The 21516-nt window shown below is 42.6% G+C and overlaps 1 protein-coding gene across 3 annotated transcripts in view; it reads right to left on the bottom strand.

Moving 5' to 3' along the window:
• Positions 1-21516, bottom strand: part of washc4 (WASH complex subunit 4) — a 139530-nt gene that overhangs the window by 110545 nt on the left and 7469 nt on the right. For all 3 annotated transcript variants that reach the window (XM_078553746.1, XM_078553745.1, XM_078553747.1), the window contains exons 3-6: positions 14806-14859; positions 13958-14023; positions 13731-13776; positions 4614-4681 (exon numbers count right to left, since the gene is read on the bottom strand). In XM_078553746.1, coding sequence (XP_078409872.1) covers positions 4614-4681; positions 13731-13776; positions 13958-14023; positions 14806-14859 — 234 coding nt within the window. The remainder of the gene's footprint in view (positions 1-4613; positions 4682-13730; positions 13777-13957; positions 14024-14805; positions 14860-21516) is intronic.

Raw genomic sequence — 21516 nt, forward strand, 5'->3', positions numbered from 1 at the left:
CTGTGTCCTAACAGGCATTTCATACAGTTCTAGCATTACATCCCTGCTTTTGTACTCTATGCCTTGTTCAATAAAGGAAAGCATCCTATATACCTTCTTTACCGCCTTATCCACCTGTCCTGCCACCTTCAGGGACCTGTGGACATGCACTCCAAGATCTCTCACTTCCTCAACCCCTCTCAATATCCTCCCATTTATTGAGTATTCCTTGCTTTTTTGCCCTCCCCAAATGCATTACCTCACATTTTTCTGGATTGAATTCCATTTGCCACTTTTCCACCCACTCAACCAAGCCATTGATATTTTTCTGGACACCACAGCTATCCACTTCACTATCAACTACACAGACAATTTTTGTGTCATCTGCATGTTTCCCAATCATGCCTCCCACATTTAAGTCCAAATCATTAATATATACAACAAACGGCAAGGGACCCAACACTGAGCCCTGTGGAACACCACTGGAAACCGCTTTCCAATCGCAAAAGCATTCCATTGACCATTACCCTTTGATGCTTGTTGCTGAGCCAATTTTGGATCCAACTCGCCACCTTCCCTTGTATCCCATGGGATCTCACCTTTCTGACCAGTCTGCCATGTGGACCCTTGTAAAATGCCTTACAAACATCCATGTAGACAACATTCACTGCATTGCCCTCAATCAATCCTCCTTGTTACTTCCTTAAAAAATATTAGGTTAGTAAGGCATGATCTTCCCCTAACAAAACCATGCTGACTACCCCTGATCAATCTAAGTGACAGTTTATCTTGTGTCTCAGAATTGATTCCAATAATTTGCCTGCCACTGAAGTCAGACTGACCAGCCGATAATTATTTGGTTTATCCCTCGTACCCTTCTTAAATAATGGTACAATGTTCACAGACAGAGACAAAGTACTCCTCAAAAGCCCTGTCCACATCTTCAGCATCAACACACAAGCAGCCATGCACATCTCTGATAGACCCTACCCTTTCCTTAATAATTCTCTTGCTCTTAATATACTGGTAAAACATCTTTGGGTTCTCTTTGAGTTTACCCGCCAATAATTTTTCGTATCATCTCTTTGCTTTCCTCATTTCCTTTTTCACTTCGCCCCTGTACTTTCTATGCTCCTCTAGGCTTTTTACAGTTTTAAACTTTTTGTGACTGTTGTAAAGAACATGTCTTTTTATTTTCTGTTGGACTATGGATTAGAATTACAATGGCTGCAGTTTAAAGGACATGTCCACTGGAACAAGATGAGAGGTATATATAATGTTGCAGTCCTGGAACAGGGTGTGCCATGAAAGACAGGATGGTTCCAGAAAGGAGTCCTGAACCAAGAGGGCTGCCTGACAACAGCATTTTAACTGGTTCCTGACCAGGTGACCAGGGTTTTGAGAGAGAGCAGAGCATAAAGCTCCTGGCCTGCAAAGAGAAAATATCTAAAATCTCTTTTCCTCGTATCTCTATAACATACTCACTCTCTGGGGAAATCTCTCTCAAGGGGCAAAAGGGAAAATCACTGTCAGAGACATTGAAAGGCAAGTGCTCAACCAGTGAGCCAAAAAGTGAAAGTGCTAGAAGGCCACCTTTTCTCATCAACAAGAACTGAAAGGAATTCGGAAGACATTGACCAAAATCAACCCATCGAATCCTGTACTCTGGAATTGGTGCTATTGGACTGTTTTATCCCACCCTTAAAATCCATGTTTTTGTGTGTCTTATGTGTCTTGTATGTGTGTGTGTATAGGGATTTAAGGGGGTAGAGTTTAAGTTATAGCGTTAGAAATTAGCAGTTCATATTTCTTTCTTTTGCCGCTAGTTAATGACAGTTTGTTCAATAAAGTTATTTACTTATTAAGTTTACAAACCTGGTGCTTGTATTCTGTTAACCTAAATTAACAGTCAGGTAGAATTGGGGCAATCTGGTGGTTTGGTCAAACTTTTCACATTTGTCGCGGCCCGGAGAACAGTGGGGCTTGATATAACAGCGCACTGTCCCCAGTGAGTCGTGACAACTGCCATAGCTTTTTTTTCTCTGTTTTATCTTACCTTGTGTGCCCCTGGATAACCAGGCAGCTCTAGATTTGGCAGTACCCCGCTTTTTCTTTATGTCTACACTAGTGCCAGTGCAGTCTCGCTTTTTAACACCTCCCACTGATTTGATAGAGTTCTCCCTTCTAATAGCTGTATCCAGTCCACTTTCGCCAAATCACCTCTCAGCTTTGTAAAATTTGTCTTCTCCCAATTTAGAACTTTTACTCCTGTTCTATCTTTATTCTTTTTCCATAATGATGACAAATCTAACTATATTATGGTCACTATCTCCAAAATGGTCCCCCACTGCTACTTCATTCATTTGCCCAGCTTAATTTCTTAAGGCTAAATCTAGAATTGCCCCCCCTCTCGTTGGGCTTGTTACGTGTTGGCTGAAAGGGTTCTCTTGAATACAAGTTCAAGAGTTCAAGAATTTTGTGTCCTCTGTGCCCTTCACTCTGTTCGTATCCTAATTGATATTAGGGTAGTTGAAATCTCCAACTATTACTGCCCTTTTTTTTTGCACTCAGGTTTGCCTACATATTTGCTCTTCTAACTTCCTTCCACTATTTGGGGTCTGTAGTACACTCCTAGCAGTATGGCTGCCCCTTTATTTCTGAGCTCAACCCATATGGCCTCATTTGGTGCTTCATTTAGTATATCATCCCTCCTCGCAGATGTAATTGTTTCTTTAACCAATAATGCTACACCCCCCAGCTTCCCGCCCAACCTACCCCCCAATCCAGTCTGAAAACTATATCCAGGGATTTTGAGCTGCCATTTTTGCCCCTCTTTAGGCCAATTTTCCGTTATAGCAATGATATTGTGCTGCCATCTATCTGAGTCCTCAGCTTATTGGCTTTATTTGCTATACTCCTTGCATTTCCATATACACCTTTTAATACTGCCAAACTCCTGTGCTGTACACTTTTTAACCTGTGCTGCTTCTGTCTTTCAGAGTCACTCACTAATTCTCCATGTCCCGTTCCCTGTTCTGAATTTGCTCTCAGGTTCCTAGCCCCCTGCCAACCTAGTTTAACAACCCCCACCCTCCCCAACAGCACTAGCAAATTTCCTTGCAAGGATATCATTCCAGTCCTGTTCAGTTATAGACAAGCTGACTTGTCTCTGTCCCACCTTCCCCAGAAATCTGATACCATCCCTTCTAAGCCAACTTTCCAGCCACATGTTCAATCACTTAATTCTCCTATTTCTATACCCAATTGCACATCTAAGACTTTGTGAGACAGAGTTTCAATGAAATTGGTTGACACTCTGTTTACTGGCATCTGGGTGGGTTGTTGAGAAATCCGTGAACTCTGTCTCCGTCGCATCTCTCTTTACTTTGCAGCGCTGTGTATTCGACCACAGTTTGCTTGTTAATTACATGTCCCTCATATTAACCCCGAATGTTAGAATATCGGATAAATATTGTAAATTGTTTTATCTTTCTTACCTTGTATAGTAAAGTTTATTTTTGTTTGTCCAAAACCCATGGAACCTTGTAGTTTTATTCTCTTAGTAAGTGTCTTGAATCTCAAAACATTTGTTTACTTTAAGCAAAACGTTATCCTAACTGGATCTTACCAACAACTTGGGGGTCTGGCCAAGGGTCATGACAAGACTTCATTCTATAGTGTTAATGCAGAACCAATGGTCATTGTTTCAATAAAATTTCATTTTATTTAGCTCTAGGTTTAATGCTGAATTCATGGCAATTTTCAGTTTTAGCCCAAAGGACAACCAGATGTCATCTAACAGCTTAATATTTACTGCCTTTCATTAGAGTAATCCTCAACCTGCTCAGTTCTAAATCAGCATTATACATACAACTTGCAATTTTTCCAATACATAAGAATCAATAATATGATGGGAAATTTGATGGGTCAGGTTTGTTTTTTTATGTTCAGTTATAGGGAGGTCATACTCTATAATTAGGGTTCAGCAGAGCTCCTCAGGATGTGTTAATGCAGCTTCCTGGGACAGATATGTTTTGTTTTGAGGATAAATAAGGCACACATTGAATGTAACAGAGCACAGAAAAGGAAAGCAGGAACAATTCATCGGATCCTTTAAGTGGCTGAGTTACACAGGTACCAATGACATCTGGGATTCCGCTAAGTTATACCACACAGTGGAGCCAGAGTAACACAACCTCACCACAATCTGAGAATGGAGATTTTGAAAGCAAATCGAAAGGAGGTTAAATACTTTGTCGAGTACAATGAAAATACATAAGTGATTTAAGTGGCTGAGATCAAACAGGAACAGTTCATAGGAATACTACTTTCTGAAGGAGCACTAGAACATTGAACAGTTTAAGATCTAGACACAGCTCAGCAATTAGAGATGAAAAAAACATGACAGAAGGCACTACAAATATTGGTCTGTCTCCCCCAGATTTGAGCCAAGCAAAGATAATAAAGCTAAATATGGAAACAGTTTCAATATAAATCAAAAAAAGTTTTCTTCCCAAGAGGGGTGTCTCAAAGAACTCTAAAGCAGCTCATAAACACATTGATGAGATCGAGGATTTTCATATCCTTATTACAAGCGCTGACAAACAACTGTGAACCAAAAACAGGAAGCATACCTGTAAAAAAGAAATAAACCTGCCCATCTGGATCTGAGACTCTCCTTCCACGATACTCGAATCTGTAACTAGAATAGGAAACAAGATTACTGGACCGTTCCAGATTGTAGGACAGGGCGGGGAGAGAGACAGATGTTAACTGAATATTGAGAGAATAACTGAATTCAGGTGGTGGGCACTAATTGGGGATCACCCAAGTTCATATGTACGGGGGCAAGGTTTCCCTGCTGGCCTAGTGTTTAGGTTTCGGCGCTTTCACCGCCACGGCCCGGGTTCCATTCCCAGACAGGGAATGACCATTTACCGGTTTCATGCAAAACTGTTAAACAGGAGCAAGCTGAGACTGTGCTGAATGGATCTACAGGTGCACAATACTGTATGCAATTTGAGCCTCTGCAAATAAAAGCTTGTAAGTGTATAAATACTTGACTCTAGATATTATCCTTCACCAGCTAGCTATCTGAATTAGAACAGAGAAAAAAAACAGACGGAGACGGGCAGAGACGAGGAACAATGAGAGAGACAGAAAAAAGGAGTGGGTGAATTTTAGGCATTAAAAAAAGGAAAGAATTTTGCAGAAAGCACTTACTCTTCAGATAAGCATGTTAACTGGAGTGCTACAGTAATAAAATACCACTCGAGTGATAAATCAAGTCTTATATTTTTGCGCAAGAAGAGAAATTTATCAAAAATATACTGAACATTATTTGAAAGGGCTGTGTGTACATGTAATACTGTAATACGCGTTGCAGTGGGCATTTATAAACACGTTTTCTGATGATACAAAGCTAGGTGGAAATACATGCTGAGGTGGACTCAGCATGTAGGCTAAGAGATATGGACAGGTTAAGTGGGTGAACAAGGTGACAGATAGAATAGAACAGATGTGTGAGGTTATTCACTTTGGTATTTAGAAAAGAAAAGCAACATTTTTTTTTAAAAGACATGAAACCTGTTGTTCAGAGAGGCTTGGGTATACTCATACAAGAAACACAAAGTTAGCATGCAGGTGCAGCAAACAAATAGTACCTTGGCCTTTATTACAAGGGTATTGGAGTAAAGGATAAGCAGGTCTTGTGATAATCGTTACAGGACTTTGGTGAGACCACACCTGGAACACTATGCGCAGTTTGGATCTCCATATTAAGGAAGATGTTTTGCCTTGGAGGTGGCATAGCGAAGGTTCACTAGATTGGTTCCTGGGATGAGAGGGTAATCCTTTGATAAAATGCTGGGTAGATTGGACTTATGCACTCTTAGTTTGGAAGAATGAGAGGTGATCTCATTGAAATATGCAAGATTTTGAAAGGGCTTGACAGGGTAAACACAGAGGTTTTTTCCCCGGCTAGGGAATCCAGAACATGAACAGAGTTTCACAATAGGAGTTTGATCATTTAGTGCTGAGTCAAGCAAACATTTCTTCGCTCAGAGGGTTGAGAATTTTTCGGAATCATCGATCCCAGAGAATTGTAGGTGCTGCTCTGTTGTGCATATTCAAGACAGATTGATAGATTTGGGATCTCTCAGGGAATCAAGGGCTATGCAGAGTGAGCAGGAAAATAGAGGTGAGCTAGATGATCAGCCATGATTGAATTGTTGAATGGTAGAACAGTTGATGGGTTAAATGGTTTCTCCTGTGCCTATTTCTTATGTTCTTACAAACTGTACTAAACGGGGGCTCAAATCTTGGACTTATTACAGAATGTCTAGAGAAAACGCAATGAGAGAACTTGCTCACGCAATGGGTGACGCAGAGTGTACAATGTGCAAAACACGGCAAGTGAAAACGCGAACGATGAAGTCGTGAAAGGTGGGACTTTATTGTACTTCTTGAATGAGCCACAGATGGGTCTTTCTGGCTGAGTTTTCGTTTTTTAATAGAATGTGTTTTCATTGAACACTTTGAACTGTTTCTTTAAATGTTTCCTACTATCCATTTACTGGATTGTTTACAATGACATTAATTATCCCTGCTTCATTACAGAATACTAGATTTAACATAGCTTTATCCCTAGGCAGTTCCAGAAGGTATTGCTTCAAGAAAATGTCACAAAAACATTCTACAAACTCAACTTCTAGACTATTCTTGCCAATGTTCTTGTCCAAGTCTACATGGAAATTACAGTCCCCACAATTACTACATTTCCTTTGTTACAAGCTTCAATAATTACTTGCTTAATGCACTGTCCAATGGTTACTGTTACTGTTAAGGGGCCCATAAACTACTCCCACTGTGTTTTCTGACTCTTGCTATTCCTAATTTTCACCCATCCGGATTCTACTTCATGATCTTCTGAAGCTAGATCATTCCTCATTGATAAAGGCAAAATACTGCAGATGCTGGAAATCTGAAACAAAAACAAAAATGCTGGAAAAACTCAGCAGGTCTGACAGCGGAGTCATACGGACTCAAAATGTTAACTCTGTCTTTCTCTCCACTGATGCTGTCAGGCCTGAGTTTTTCTAGCATTTTATGTTTTCATTCCTCATCGATGTCTTATGATATTCTTTACCATCAGGGCTACCTCTCCACATTTGCCATTCGGTCTGCCTTTCCGAGATATTGTGTCCTCTGGAATATTTATTTCCCAACTTTGATCACTTTGCCACCATGTCTCTGTAGAGACAATTAGATCTAAACATTTACCTCTATTTGCACCACTGGTTCAGCTATCTTGTTGCAGATGCTTCATGCATTCAGATAAAGGACATTTAATTTCAATTTTTTTTACTTCTATTCCCTGCAATGACCTTATTCGCTGATGCACAATTTTTGTTAAACTCTCTCTCCCTTCCTGTCCCACTCTGTTTGCCTTTACCCACATTGCTATACTGTTCCAATGCCTCGACCTCTGTCTTGGGATTTCTACATCTCCCTTCACCTGAACCTCCCCAGCACTGCCCTCATTAGTTTAAAGCCCTGACCACAGCCCTAGTTATACGATTGGCCAGGACACTGGTACCAGCCGATTCAAGTGAAGCCCATGCCAGTGGAATAGCTCACCCCTCCCTGAGTACTGATGCCAGCGCCCCTGGAATCAAAATTCTTTCTCCCCACACCACTCTCTGAGCCAAGTGTTTAATTCACTAATCTGTTTTACCCGATGCCAACTGGCACGTGGCTCAGATAACAATCCGGAGAGGATTACCTTTGGGATGTTCTGCATTTTAATTTGGACCCTAACTTCTCAAATCCTCTTGGCAGAACATCATTCCTAGCTCTACTTATGTCCTTGGTTCCCATGAGGACCACAACAACTGGATCTTCCCTGCCTCCCCAAGTTCCTCTCCAGCAGCGAGATGTCCTTAACCCTGGCATTGAACAGGCAACACAACCTTCGGAGCTCCCTGTCAAAGCTACAGAGAATAGTATCTATCCCTCTGATTATACTGTCTCCTATCACTACCCCATTCCTCTTCACGACCCCCATTTGAATGTCCTTCTCATATACATGGGTAACAATCACATAGCTGTTGGACAAAGTCGTGGGCTGAGGCTCCTCCATCACTACATGCTGGTTCCCCATACCTGCCTCACTCGCAGTCCCTGACCACCTCAAATCCTGCTTAGCCTAAGGGATGTGACCGCTTCCCAGAACAAAGTGTCCAGGTACCTTTTCCCTTTCCTGATACATTGCAGTGTCTGCAGCTTAGCCTCAGGCTCAATGGCTCTGAGCTGAAGCTCCTCAAGCTGCAGAAACTTACTGCCCTGGATCACACTGGTGTCCAGGGGCTCCCACATTCTGCAGTTGCAACACATCACTTGCCCTGCCATATTTATCACGTGTTAATTTACTTTTCTTAATTAATAGGCCTCCACTACTCCCAATAAGCTTTACAACTGAGGGAGAGAGGGTGGTGTAGTGGTAATGTTGCCAGGCTAGTAATCCAGAGGCCCAGGCTAATGCTCTGGGGAACATGGGTTCAAATTCCACAATGGCAGCCGGTGGAATTTAAATTCAGTTAATAAAGCTGAAATGTTTTTTTTCTTAAATCTGGTCTTGGTATTAGTGACAATGAAACCATTGTCGACTATCGTAAAAACCCTTCTAGTTCACTAATGTCCTTTAGGGAACTAAATCTGTCCGTTCCTGGTCCGACCTACATGTGACTCCAGAGCCACAACAATGTGGTTGACTCTAAAATGCCTTCTGAAATTACCTAGCAAGCCACTCAGTTGTATCAAAACTGTTACAAAGTCTCCAGAAAGGAATGAAACCAGATGAATCATCCGGCATCAACCTAGGCACCAGGAAGACAACAGCAAACCCCGCTCTGTCAGCCCTGCAAAGTCCTCCTCACTACCATCTGGGGGCTTGTGCCAAAGTTGGGAGAGCTGTCTCACAGACTAGTCAAGCAACAGTCTGACATAGTCATGCTCACGGAATCATGCCTTACAGGTAATGTCCCAGACACCACCATCACCATCCACACATACCCAGCAGAGGTGTTGGCACAGTGGTATACAGTCAGGAGGGAGTTGCCCTAGGAGTTCTCAACTTTAACTCTGGTCCCCATAAAGTCTCATAGCATCAGGTCAAACATGGGCAAGAAGACCTCCCACTGATTACCATGTGCCACTCCCCCCCTCATCTGATGAATCAGTGCTCCTCCATGTTGAACACCATTTGGAGGGAGCACTGAGGGTGGCATGGGCACAGAGTGCACTCTGGGTGGGGAACTTCAATGGCCATCGCCAAGAGTGGTTCTGTAGCACCACCACAGACCAAGATGGCCAAGTCCTAAAGGGCATAGCTGCTGGACTGGGTCTGCGGCAGATGGTGAGGGAACCAACAAGTGGGAAAAACTTGACCTCATCCTCACCAACCTGCCTGCCGCAGATGCATCTGTGCATGACAGTATCGGTAGGAGTGACCACCATACAGTCGCTATGGAGACAAAGTCCCGTCTTCACATTGAAGATACCCTCCTTCGTGTTGTGTGGCAATACCACCGTACTAAATGGGATAGATTTCGAACAGACCCAGCAACTCAAGACTGGGCAATCGTGAGGCGCTGTAGGCCATCAGCAGCAGTAGAATTGTACTCAATCGCAATCTGTAACCTTACGGCCAGCATATCCCCCACTCTACCATTACCATCGAGCCAGGGGATCAAGCCTGGTTCAATGAAGAGTGCAGGAGGACATGCCAGGAGCAGCACCAGGCATACCTAAAAATGAGGTGTCAACCTGGTGAAGCTATGACATAGGATTAATTGTGTGCCAAACAGCATAAGCAACAAGTGATAGACAGAGCTAAGCGATTCCACAACCAACCAGATTGGCAGGTGGCAAATGTAACCCCACTATGTAAAAAAAGAGGGATGGAGAAAACAGCGAATAACAGACCGGTTAGCCTAACATCAGCAGGAGGGAAAATGCTAGAGTCTATTATAAAGGATGTGATAAAAGGCACTGAGAAAATACCAACAGGATTAGACAAAGTCAACATGGGCTTATGAAAGGGAAATCATGTTTGACAAACCTACTGGAGTTTTTTTTGAGGATGTAACTAACAGAATAGATAAGGGAGAACGAGTGGATGTGTATTTGGATTTTCAGAAAGCTTTTGATAAAGTCCCACATAAGAGGTGAGTGTGTAAAATTAAAGCACATGGAATTGGGGGTAATATATTGGAATGTATTGCGAATTGGTTAGCAGACAGGAACCAGAGAATAGGAATAAATGGGTCTTTTTCAGAGTAGTAGATGGTGGCTAGTGGGGTACCTTAGGGATCAGTGCTTAGGCCCGAGCTATTCTCAATATTTATCAATAATTTGGTGAGGGAACCAAATGTAATATTTCCAAGTTTGCTGATAACATAAAACTTGGTGGGAATGTGAGAAGTGAGGAGGGTGTTGAGGCTTCAAAGCAATTTAGACAGATTGTGTGAAGGGACAAATACATGGCAGATGCAGGATAAGTGTGAAATTATCCACGTTGGTAGGAAAACAGAATGGCAGAATATTATTTAAATGGTGATAGATTGGGAAATGTTGATGTACAAAGGGACTTGGGTGCCCTTGTACACCAATCACTGAAAGCAAGCATGCAGGTGCAGCACAAAAACAGAATTACCTGGAAAAACTCAGCAAGTCTGGCAGCATCGGTGGAGAAGAAAACAGTTGACGTTTCGAGTCCTCATGACCCTTCGGCAGAACTGAAGTATAGTTAGGAGAGAGGTGAAATATTTCACCTTTCTCCTAACTATACTTCAGTTCTGCCGAAGGGTCATGAGGACTCGAAACGTCAACTGTTTTCTTCTCCACCGATGCTGCCAGACCTGCTGAGTTTTTCCAGGTAATTCTGTTTTTGTTTTGGATTTCCAGCATCCGCAGTAGCTTTTAGCTTTTTTTTTATGCAGGTGCAGCAAGCAGTTAAGACAACAAATGGTATATTGGCCTTCATTGCAGGAGGACTTGGGTACAGGAGCAAGGATGTCTTACTGCAGCTGTACAAGGCCTTGGTGAGGCCACATCTGGAGTAGTGTGTGCAGTTTTGATCTCCTTACCTAAGGATTACTCGCCATAGAGGGAGTGTAACGAAGTTTCACCCATCCTGGGATGACAGGATTGTCGTTTGAGGAGAGATTGGGCCAACCAGGCCTGTATTCACTGGAGTTTAGAAGAATGAGAGGGGATCTCAAAGAAAAATAAAATTCTGACAGGGTTGAGCAGACTGGGTACAGGGATGATGTCTCCTCTGGTTGGAGTGTCTAGAAGAAGGGATCAGTCTCAGGATATAGGGTAGACCATTTAGGACTTAGATGAGGAGAAACTTCTTCACTCAGAGTGGTGAACTTATAGAATTCTCTATCACAGAAGGCTGTGAAGACCAAGTCACTGAATATATTTAAGGAGGAAATGGATAGATTTCTGGACTCTAAAGGCATCAAGGGATATGGGGAGAGCGCAGGATTATGGTGTTGAGATAGAGGATCAACCATGATCATATTGAATGGCAGAGCAGGGACGAAGGGCTGAATGACCTACTCCTGCTCCTAGTTTCTATGTTTATCATCGCTGAATCCCCCATTATCAACATTGACCAGAAACCGAACTGAACTAGCCATATAAATACTGTGGCAACAAGAGTAGGTCAGAGACTAGAAATCCTGCGGCGAGTAACTCACCTCCTGACTCCTCAAAGCCTGTCCACCACCTACAAGTCAAACATGTGACGGAATACTCTCCACTTGCCTGGATGAGTGCAGTTCCAACACTCAAGAAGCTTGACACCATCCAGGACAAAGCAGCCCGCTTGATTGGCATCCCTTCTACAAACATTCACTCACTCTACCACTGACAAACAGTGGCAGTGTGTACCATCTACAAGATGCACTGCAGGAACTCACCAAGGCTCCTTAAGCAGCACCCTTTATGACCACTACCATCTAGAAAGACAAAGGTAGCAGACACATGGGAACACTACCACCACGAAGCTCCCCTCCAAGCCACTCAGCATTCTGACTAGAAACATATTCCTTCACTGTCGCTGGGTCAAAATCCTGGAACTCCCTTCCTAATAGCAGTATATGTCCTCTCACATGATCCCTCGCCCCCACTATTTAATTTAAAGGTCTCTATCACCCTAGTTATACGATTCACCAGAACACTGGTCTCAGCACGGTTTAGGTATAGACCACCCCAACGGTACAGCTCCCACTTTCCCTAGTATGGGTGCCAGTGCCCCATGAATTGAAACCCATTTCTCCCACACCAGTCTTTGAGCCACGCTTTCATCTCTCTAATCTTATTTACCCCATGCCAATTTGCTCGTGGCTCAGGTAATAGTCCAGAGATTATTACCCTTGAAGTTCTGCTTTTTAATTTATCCCTTAGCTGCTCATATTCCCTCAGCAGAACCTCTTTCCTAGTTCCACCAATGTCATTGGTACCTACATGGACCACGACAACTGGATTCTCCCCCTCCCACTGCAAGTTCCCCTGCAACACTGAGCAGACGTCCCGAACCCTGTCACCGGGCAAGCAACACAGCCTTCTGGACTTCCGCTTTCAGCTGCAGAGAAAAGAGACAATCCCCCTGACTATATTATCCCCTGCTACTATTACATTCCTATTTGTTCCCCCCGATTGAATGCCTTCCCATCCACGGTGCTATGGTCATTTTGCTCATCCACCCTGCAGCCCCACTGTCATCCAAACCAGCTGAAAGCACCTCGAACCAATTGCAAAGGCTGAGGCTCCTGCATTCCTGCCTTCTGGGTCCCCTTACTTGACTCACTCTCAGTCACACCCTTCTGTCCCTGACCACTGACCAAATCCAATTGCCTTCTGCAATCAAACATCCAGGTAACTTTCCCCCTTAGTGATCCATCGCTGTGTCTGCAACTTGGCCTCCAGCACAATGACTCTGAGCCAAAGCTCCTCAAGCCACAGACACTTACTGCAGATGTGCTTGCCCTGGATCACACTGGCGTCCAGAAGCTCCCACATTCTGCAATCACAACATATTATCTGCCCTGCCATCATTCATGCGTTTTAATCAACTAATTACCTAATTATTTAATTATTATTTTAATAGTTTATTTGGTGCCTCACCTTACCACCTACTGTACTAATTTAACCTTTAATAATAGAATAAACCGTTAGTACTTAAAATATTTTAAAATGTTTTTTTAATTTCTATTTACACACACTCCCTAAGAGCAGGTCCTCACCATCCTATAAGCTTATGGTTTTCCTGTGATGTCACAATTTGATTTTTTTTTTAAACCCAGTGTTCCCTAGCAACTGTTGCAGGCCTGAGCCTCGCTCCTTATTTATATCTTCTCCCTTTCCAGTGTGTTCCTTCCAGGACCACTTTCTCCTATCTCTCCCAGATAACTGTAGGCCCGCGCCTCACTCCTTATTTATATCTTCTCCCTCTCCAGCTTGTTCCTTCCAGTTGCCTGCTCTCTCCCAGGTAACTCCTGGCTGGATCCTTTGAAGTTAGCCCTCTTCCAATTTAGAAGCCCTACTTCAGAGTACCTACCCAGAAACGTGGCATCATGTGTACCACAACATCTGCTCACTCCTTTCCTCCTGCAGTAGATTCTGCACCCTCCCTGTGAGGATGTAAATGCACACATTTCAAGTAGAAGGACATAACTAACCTCCTTCTCCATAGAAGAGAAGCCCATTGTAAAATGTTGTTTCAGCCTGAAAGACACAAATCATTCATATGATTTAAAAATATCCAATATAGTGGATTTTGCTAGAAAATGTATCTCTGCATGGAACTGTAACATTACAAGGTAATTTTACAATAATTTTAAACAATGTTGCGTTACTAGAGTCCACCTTGTGTTGCAGGAAACAAAAAAGTGATAAGTTCGCTTACCTCATATTTCAACTTTTTTACTTCACAACAAAGAGCTGCATAAACCGTAATCACTTTATTCAGGACCTACAAAAGATTGTTTCTAATGAAGTGAAAACATTCAAATCATGACCATTATCCACATGCAGCATCTAACTCCACATGTTCGATATTTTAAAGCTATCCATTTTGATAGCTGAATGTTTAAATTTGTAATCTGCACATTAAAATCCAACACAAAAACATCTTAAATTTGGTTTTGCCAAAACTTTTCACAAAAATCCTTTGCACAAATGTACTGCTCAGTGACACATTAGCCGAGCTAAACTGAGCTATTTATAACCACATGCTTAAAAATTTCAATCTGTTTGCATGTTGCATCAGCTAGTTAGACGTTTGCTGAAAGCCTATAACAGATGCTCTCCAAGCTCCAATAGCAATCACTGCCACACCTCAATGAGATTATAAATATTACCTTGTCAAATCTTTAATCCATAACTATATAAAACTAGCAGAGACCCACAAAACATTTGCTATAAAATCAGTACCCTTCTTGCAAAAGTACTTCTTTTAAATTCCCCTCCCATGAAATCCCTATACCACCCCGCTCCACCTCATGCTGTGTCTCCCACCCCACCCCTCCCCCCATGCCACATTCACCCTTTCAGCTTTCCTCTACGGAGGCCATACAGCAAGCTAGTGCCAGAAACCATAGCGTGTACACCAAGCTCCACCCACCAAAAATGCGGACAGATACAAGTTGTGTATTATTATAGATCCTTAAAACTTTAATGATAGTATAGAAATATAACTGATGTAATCTTATTTAATGCTGAAATTGACTAGTTTACAGACTGGTGTCAACTTACTTTGTTTTCAGTTTTAATAAGTTCCAGTAATGAGGATTGTTCATACGGCAAAAGCTAAATGAAAAAAAAAACACAATTTTAAAGTTTTTTTTTAACTAGAATAGTTTAAATTGTTTATTCTATGTGACCATTGTAGGTCCTGAATTGACACAGATAATTTGATCATGATGTAATACTCAACATTGCACAATGCTAACATTCTATTTTCCATCTGGTCACTTTCTCTCTTCCTGTCAAGTTAGCAACTCCCTCTGATGAAGAGTCATACGGACTCGAAACATTAACTATATTCCTCCCCGCAGATGCTGTCAGACCTGCTGAGTTTTTCCAGCTATTTTTATTTTTGTAGCAACTCCCTTGTTGGGATACACTTACATGGTGCCAGTCACCCACTGCTCCCTCGACCAGTAGCAGTTATTTCCAAGAAGACACCAACAGCATTCGGTCACAAAGATCACAGCGAGTCTTTACCTTACCTATGTCTTTACCCAATATCCATATATACAGGGGACAGTGAGCGGCTACCATTACAGTGCATGGTGAAGGTGTCTCCAGTACAAGGACAGTCTGGATGGCTTGCCAGCTGTTTCTGGGGACAGTTCAGAGTCAACCATGTTGGTATTGGACAGAAGTTGCAAAAAATCCAGACTGAGTAAAGACAGGTTTCCTTCCTTATAAGTCATTAGTGAACCAAGTCAGTTTTTATGACAAACCCACAGTCTCATTGTCACTTTTACCAATAGTGGTTTTCTATTTTGCTTTTTTTAAAATCAAATTCAATTTTGATCGTTAATTGCCAGGCTTTCTTTGGATTTCAGCCAGTTGACAACTCCACTTACAATGAAGAATGATCCTGAACAAGTACCTAGGAGGGGGCTGCAACCGCAGTAGATAGTTAGCATTTTACATACTGCGTGAAGTATGTGTTAAACAATGATCTGGTTCCCTTTAATAGTTCACCAAGTCACAACCTCGTTACCTATTGGTTGTGGAGCATTACATTTGTGGGATACAGCTTCCCTTTCAAAGTAAATATCTCAAACCAACTTTTAATTGACATTCTGTCTGTGCTGGTCCATCATGCACCAATCTTGGGCATCTCACATTGCACCACTTTGCTCAAAGATTGGCCCACCTTCAGCACAGTCAGCATTCCAGATAAGAAAGTAGCCCTGTCTGTTTCACATCCAACAATCTTCTCTCAGGCTGCAAGTGATATCGCAATGTTGTGTAATTATCCTGATACAACCAACAGGAAACAAAATCAGTGCTGACGCAAATTATCACAGGGCTTTCCTGCGCTTATCTAGAACAAAAGTTTTAAGGCCATGATCAGCTCTCTGAAAAAGTGGCTGCAAATCCTGGCTGAAAGTAGTCTTCTTTAACCAGAACAATTGAGAGGGCTGCTTAGATTCCAAATAAACAAAGCATCAGTCACACAGGTCCCTTTGCTTTGGTGTAACCAATTGGCCCATTCATCATCTCAGTTCTCCAATGGTTTAGAAACTTACTTTGGTACCATGTTTCCATATACAGATACCTGAAAATGCTCCAAACTCTCATACCTTCAGGTCAGGTCAAGTGCTTCCAAAATGAATCAAACAACCCCAGCTTCATGTTACTGAAATATAAAACTCAACCACAAAAAAGCTTAAAAAGAGACTGAAATCAAGTTGATCAATAACGTTTACTTAAAAATCATAACCCTTGCAATTATCCCAGCTCTGTTCTTTGCCTCTGCCAGTGCTTTGCAAGTGTGCTATTTTAAGATAGTTATGAGAAAAAGCGAAGAACGATTAAATGTGAAAATACACAACTAGAGGATCACTAATTTCAGTGAGCTGAAAAAAGACCAGGCCCATCAGGTGGACTGTAATCAAAAGGGAAGGCAGTGGTACAGTGGTATTGTCACCAACTATTCGGAAACCCAGCATTACGCTCTGGTACCTGGGTTTGAATCCCACCACGGCAGATGATGAATTTGAATTCAATAAAAATCAGGAAATAAAGTGACAGCAATGCGGCTGACTCTTAACTGCCCTCTGAAATGACCACTCAGTTGTGTCAAACTGCCAAAAAGTTTAAATGGAATCGACCTAGGCACTGGATACAATTTTGGCCATCTTACAAACATCTGGGGGCTTTTGCCAAAATTGGGACACAGACTAGTCAGGTACGAAAACATACCCGACAGACAATGTCCCAGACTCCACCATCGCCGGGTATGCCCTGTCCCACCGGCACAGTGACGGCAGCGTGGTATACAGTCAGGAGGGAGTTGCCCTGGGAGTCCTCAGCTTTGACTCCGATCCTATGAAGTCTCATGACATCAGGTCAAACATGGGCAAGGAAACTTCCTGCTGATTACCATGTGCAGCGCCCCCCTCAGCTGATGAATCAGTACTCCTCCATGTTGAACACCACTTGGAGGAAGCACTGAAGGTGCTAAGGGCTCAGGGCTTCAGTGTCTATAACCAAGAGTGGCTTGGTAGCACCACTACTGACCAACTCTTAAAGCACATAACTGCTAGACTGGGTCTGTGGCAGGTGGTGAGGGAACCAATAAGAGGGAAAAACATACATGACTTCATCCTCACCAACCTGCCTGCCACAGATGCATCTGTCTGTGACATTATCGGTAGGAGAGACCACCGCACAGTCCTGTCTTCACATCGAGGATACTCTCCAGCATATTGTGTGGCAGTACCACCGTACTAAATGGAATAGATTACAAACAGATCTAGCAACTATGAGGCACTGTGGACCATCAACAGCAACATTGTACTCAACCACAATCTGTAACCTCATGGCCCAGCATATTCCCCCACTCTATCATTACCACCAAGCCAGGGGATCAACCCTGGTTCAATGAAGAGTGGAGGGCATGGCAGGAGCAGCACCAGGCACACCTAAAAATGAGGTGACAACCTGGTGAAGCTACAACACAGGACTACTTACATGCCAAACAGCATAAACAGCAAGTGATAGACAGAGCTAAGCAATCCCACAATCAACAAATCAGATCTAAGCTCTGCAGTCCTGCCACATCCAGTCATGAATGGTGGTGGACAATCAAACAACTCACTGGAGGAGATGGCTCCGCAAATATCCCCATCCTCAATGATGGGGGAAGCCCAGCACATCAGTGCAAAAGATAAGGCTGAAGCATTCACAACAATCTTCAGCCAGAGGTGCCGAGTGGATGAGCCATATCAGCCTCCTCCAGAGGTCCCCAGCGTCACAGATGCCAGTCTTCAGCCAATTCAATTAATTCTACGTGATATCAAGAAACAGCTGAAGGTACTGGATACAGCAAAGATTATGGGCCCTGACAACATTGTGGCAATAGTACTGAAGACTTGTGCTCCAGAACTTGCCACACCCCTAGCCAAGCTATTCCAGTACAGCTACAACACTGGCATCGACCCAGCAATGTGGAAAATTTCCCAGATACGTCCTGTACAAAAAAGCAAGACAAATCTAACCCAGCCAATTACCGCCCCATTAGTCTACTCTCCATCATCAGTAAAGTAATGGAAGGGGTCATCAACAGTGCTCTCAAGCGGCGCTTGCTTAGCAATAACCTACTCACTGGTGCTCTGTTTGGGTTCTGCCAGGGTCACTCAGCTCCTGATCTCATTACAGCCTTGCTTCAAACATGGACAAAAGAGCTGAACTCCAGGGGTGGGTGAGTGTGTCAGCCCTTGACCTCAAGGTAGCATTTGACCGAGCGTAGCGTCAAGGTGCCCTAGCAAAACTGGAGTCAATGGGAATCAGGGAAAAACACCACAGTTTGGAGTCATACTTGGCACAAAGGAAATTGGTTGTGGTTGTTGGAAGTCAATCATCTCAGTTCCAGGGCATCACTGCAGGAGTTCCTCAGGGTAGTGTCCTAGGCCCAACCATCTTCAGCTGCTTCATCAGTGACTTTCCTTCCATCATAAAGTCGAAAATGGGGATTTTCGCTGGTTGAACACCATTTAGGACTTCTCAGATACTGCAGCAGTCCTTGCCCATGTGCAGCAAGACCTGGACAATATCCAGGCTTGAAGGAATATATACTGTCATCTCCTGTGCTCCTAGCATTTCTCTTGCAGCTCACAGACTGAGAAGTTGAGAAATAGTTAAGGTGAGAAGTCACTTGTGGGAGTGTATTTAGGCCTACTAACAGGAACCACACTGTAAGAGAGGGTATACAGCAAGAGATAATTGGAGATTGTGGATAAGTACAGTGATAATCATGGATCATTTTAATCTACGTATAGATTGGACAAATCAGATAGGCAAAGGTAACCTGGGTGAGGAGTTCAGAGTGATTTCTGGACAGTTTCTTAGAGCAGCACGTTCCAGAGCCAACCAGAGAGCAGGCTATACTAGATCTGGTAATGTGCAATGAGACAGGATTTATTGATTAAATAAATCCGTGTTATTTGTTATTTCCTCAAATAACTCCAATAAATTAGTCAAACATGATTGCTCTTTCACAAAACCATGTTGATTCTGTTTGATTGCATTGAGATTTTCTAAGTGCCCTGCTATAACGTCCTTAATAATAGATTCCAGCATTTTCCCTATTACAGGTGTTAAGCTAACTGACCTGAAGTTTCCTGCTTTCTGTCTCCTTTCTTGAATAGAGGAGTCACATTAATTATTTTTCAATCTGGTGGGACCTTTCCAGAATCTAGGGAATTTTGGAAAATTTAAAACCAATGCCATCTACCATCTCAGCAACCAGTTCCTTTAAGGCCCTAGGATTGAAGTCATCAGGTCCTGGGGGCTTATCAGCTTATAGTTCTTATAATTTTCTCAGTACCTTTTCCCTGTTGATCATAATTATTTGAAGTGCCTCCCTCCTTCTCACCACCTGATTTACAATTATTCCTGGGATGGTATTTGTATCATCTACGGTGAAGCCAGACACAAAATATTGTCCAATTCATCCACCATTTCCTTATTTTTCATTATTACTTCCCCAGACTGACTTTCTGGAGGACCATCGCTCAGTTTACTTACTCTTTTCCTTTTTAAATACCTGTAAAAACTCTTACTATCTCTTTTCATGTTTCTAGCTAGTTTTCTCTCATACTATAATTTCTCTCTCCTTATCAATCTTCTAATCATTCTTTGTTCTTCATATTCTGTCCAATCTTCTGGCCTGCCACTCTTTGCAAAATTATATCCTTTTTCTTTCAATTTGATACTATTTTTAACTTCCTTAGTTAGCCATGGATGGTTGTCCTTCCCTTAGTCCGTCTCTCTCACTGGAATGTATCTTTTCTGAGTATTCTGAAATATCTCCTTGAATGTCTGCCACTGCATCTCTATTGACCTATCCCTTAACCTAATTTCCCAGTTCACTTTAGCCAGCTCTGTCTTCATGCCCTCATAATTGCCCTTAATTAAGTTTAATACACTAATCTTAGGTCCGCTCATCTCCCCCTCAAGCTGAATGTGAAATTCAACCATATTATGATCACTGTTCCTAGTGGCACCTTCACTGAGGATGTGCTGCACAGATTTCCAGAAGGCTGCGGATGTGCTGCACAGATTTCCAGAAGGCTTTTGACAAGGTGCCACAAAGGTTACTGCGCAAAATAAGAGATCATGGTGTAGGGGTAACATATTAAGCATGGGTAGAGGATTGGTTAGCTAACAGGAAACGGTAGACATAAATGGGATTTTTCTGGGTTGGCAAGATGTGACAATTGGAGTGCCACAGGGTGCTGGCATCTCAACTATTTACAATTCATACCATTATATTCCATCTGTCAATATGATAATGTGGGAAAATGTAAACTTGTCCACTTTGGTAGGAAGAGCACAAAAGCAGCATATTATTTAAATGGAGAGGGATTGCAGAACTCTGCAGTACAGAGGGATCTAGGTGCCCTGGTACATGCATCAGAAAAAGTCTGCATGTAGGGACACAGGTGATTAGGATGACAAATGGAATGTTGTTGTTTATTGCAAAGGGAATGGAATATAAAAGAAGGGATGTTTTGCTACAGATGTACAGGGCATTGGTGAGACCACATCTAGAGTACTGGTTTCTTACTTAAGAAAGGATATAAACGCATTAGCAGCAGTTCAGAAGTTCATCCGACTGATACCTGGGATGGGGGTGGTTATCTTATGAGGAAAGATTGGACATGCTGAGTCTGTATCCATTGGAGTTCACAAGATTGAGGGGCAATCTTACTGAAATATATAAAAACCTTAAGTGGATGCTAAAAGGATGTTTCCCCTTGTGGAAGAAACTAGAACTAGGGGACACAGTTTAAAAATAAGGGGTTTCCTATTTAAGATGGAGGTGAGGAAGAATTTTTTCTCAGTGTCTTTGGAACTCTCTTCACCAGAGAGCAGTGGAGGCAGGGTCCTTGAATATATTTAAGGCAGAGATAGATAGATTCTTGACTAACAAGGGGGTCAAAGATTACCTCAGGTAGGTGGGAATGCGGAGTTGAGGCCATAGTCAGATCAGCCATCATCTTATTAAATGGCAGAGAGGCTCAAAGAGCCAAATGACCTATTCCTGCTCTTAATTCTTAAGTTTTATGTATGTTCACATCAACTGTAGATCTTTCAGTTCTGAAACAATGCTGGGATTCAGGGTGGATGTATTCAACCAGGATCTGCAGTTCATCCAAGGGCAACATGGGCAAATACCTGACACTCAGCAGGGAGATGCCTCGGTAGTTGCAATCAGCAATC

The sequence above is a fragment of the Cetorhinus maximus genome, chromosome 12 (genome assembly GCF_964194155.1).
Source record: "Cetorhinus maximus chromosome 12, sCetMax3.hap1.1, whole genome shotgun sequence".
NCBI lineage: Eukaryota > Metazoa > Chordata > Chondrichthyes > Lamniformes > Cetorhinidae > Cetorhinus > Cetorhinus maximus.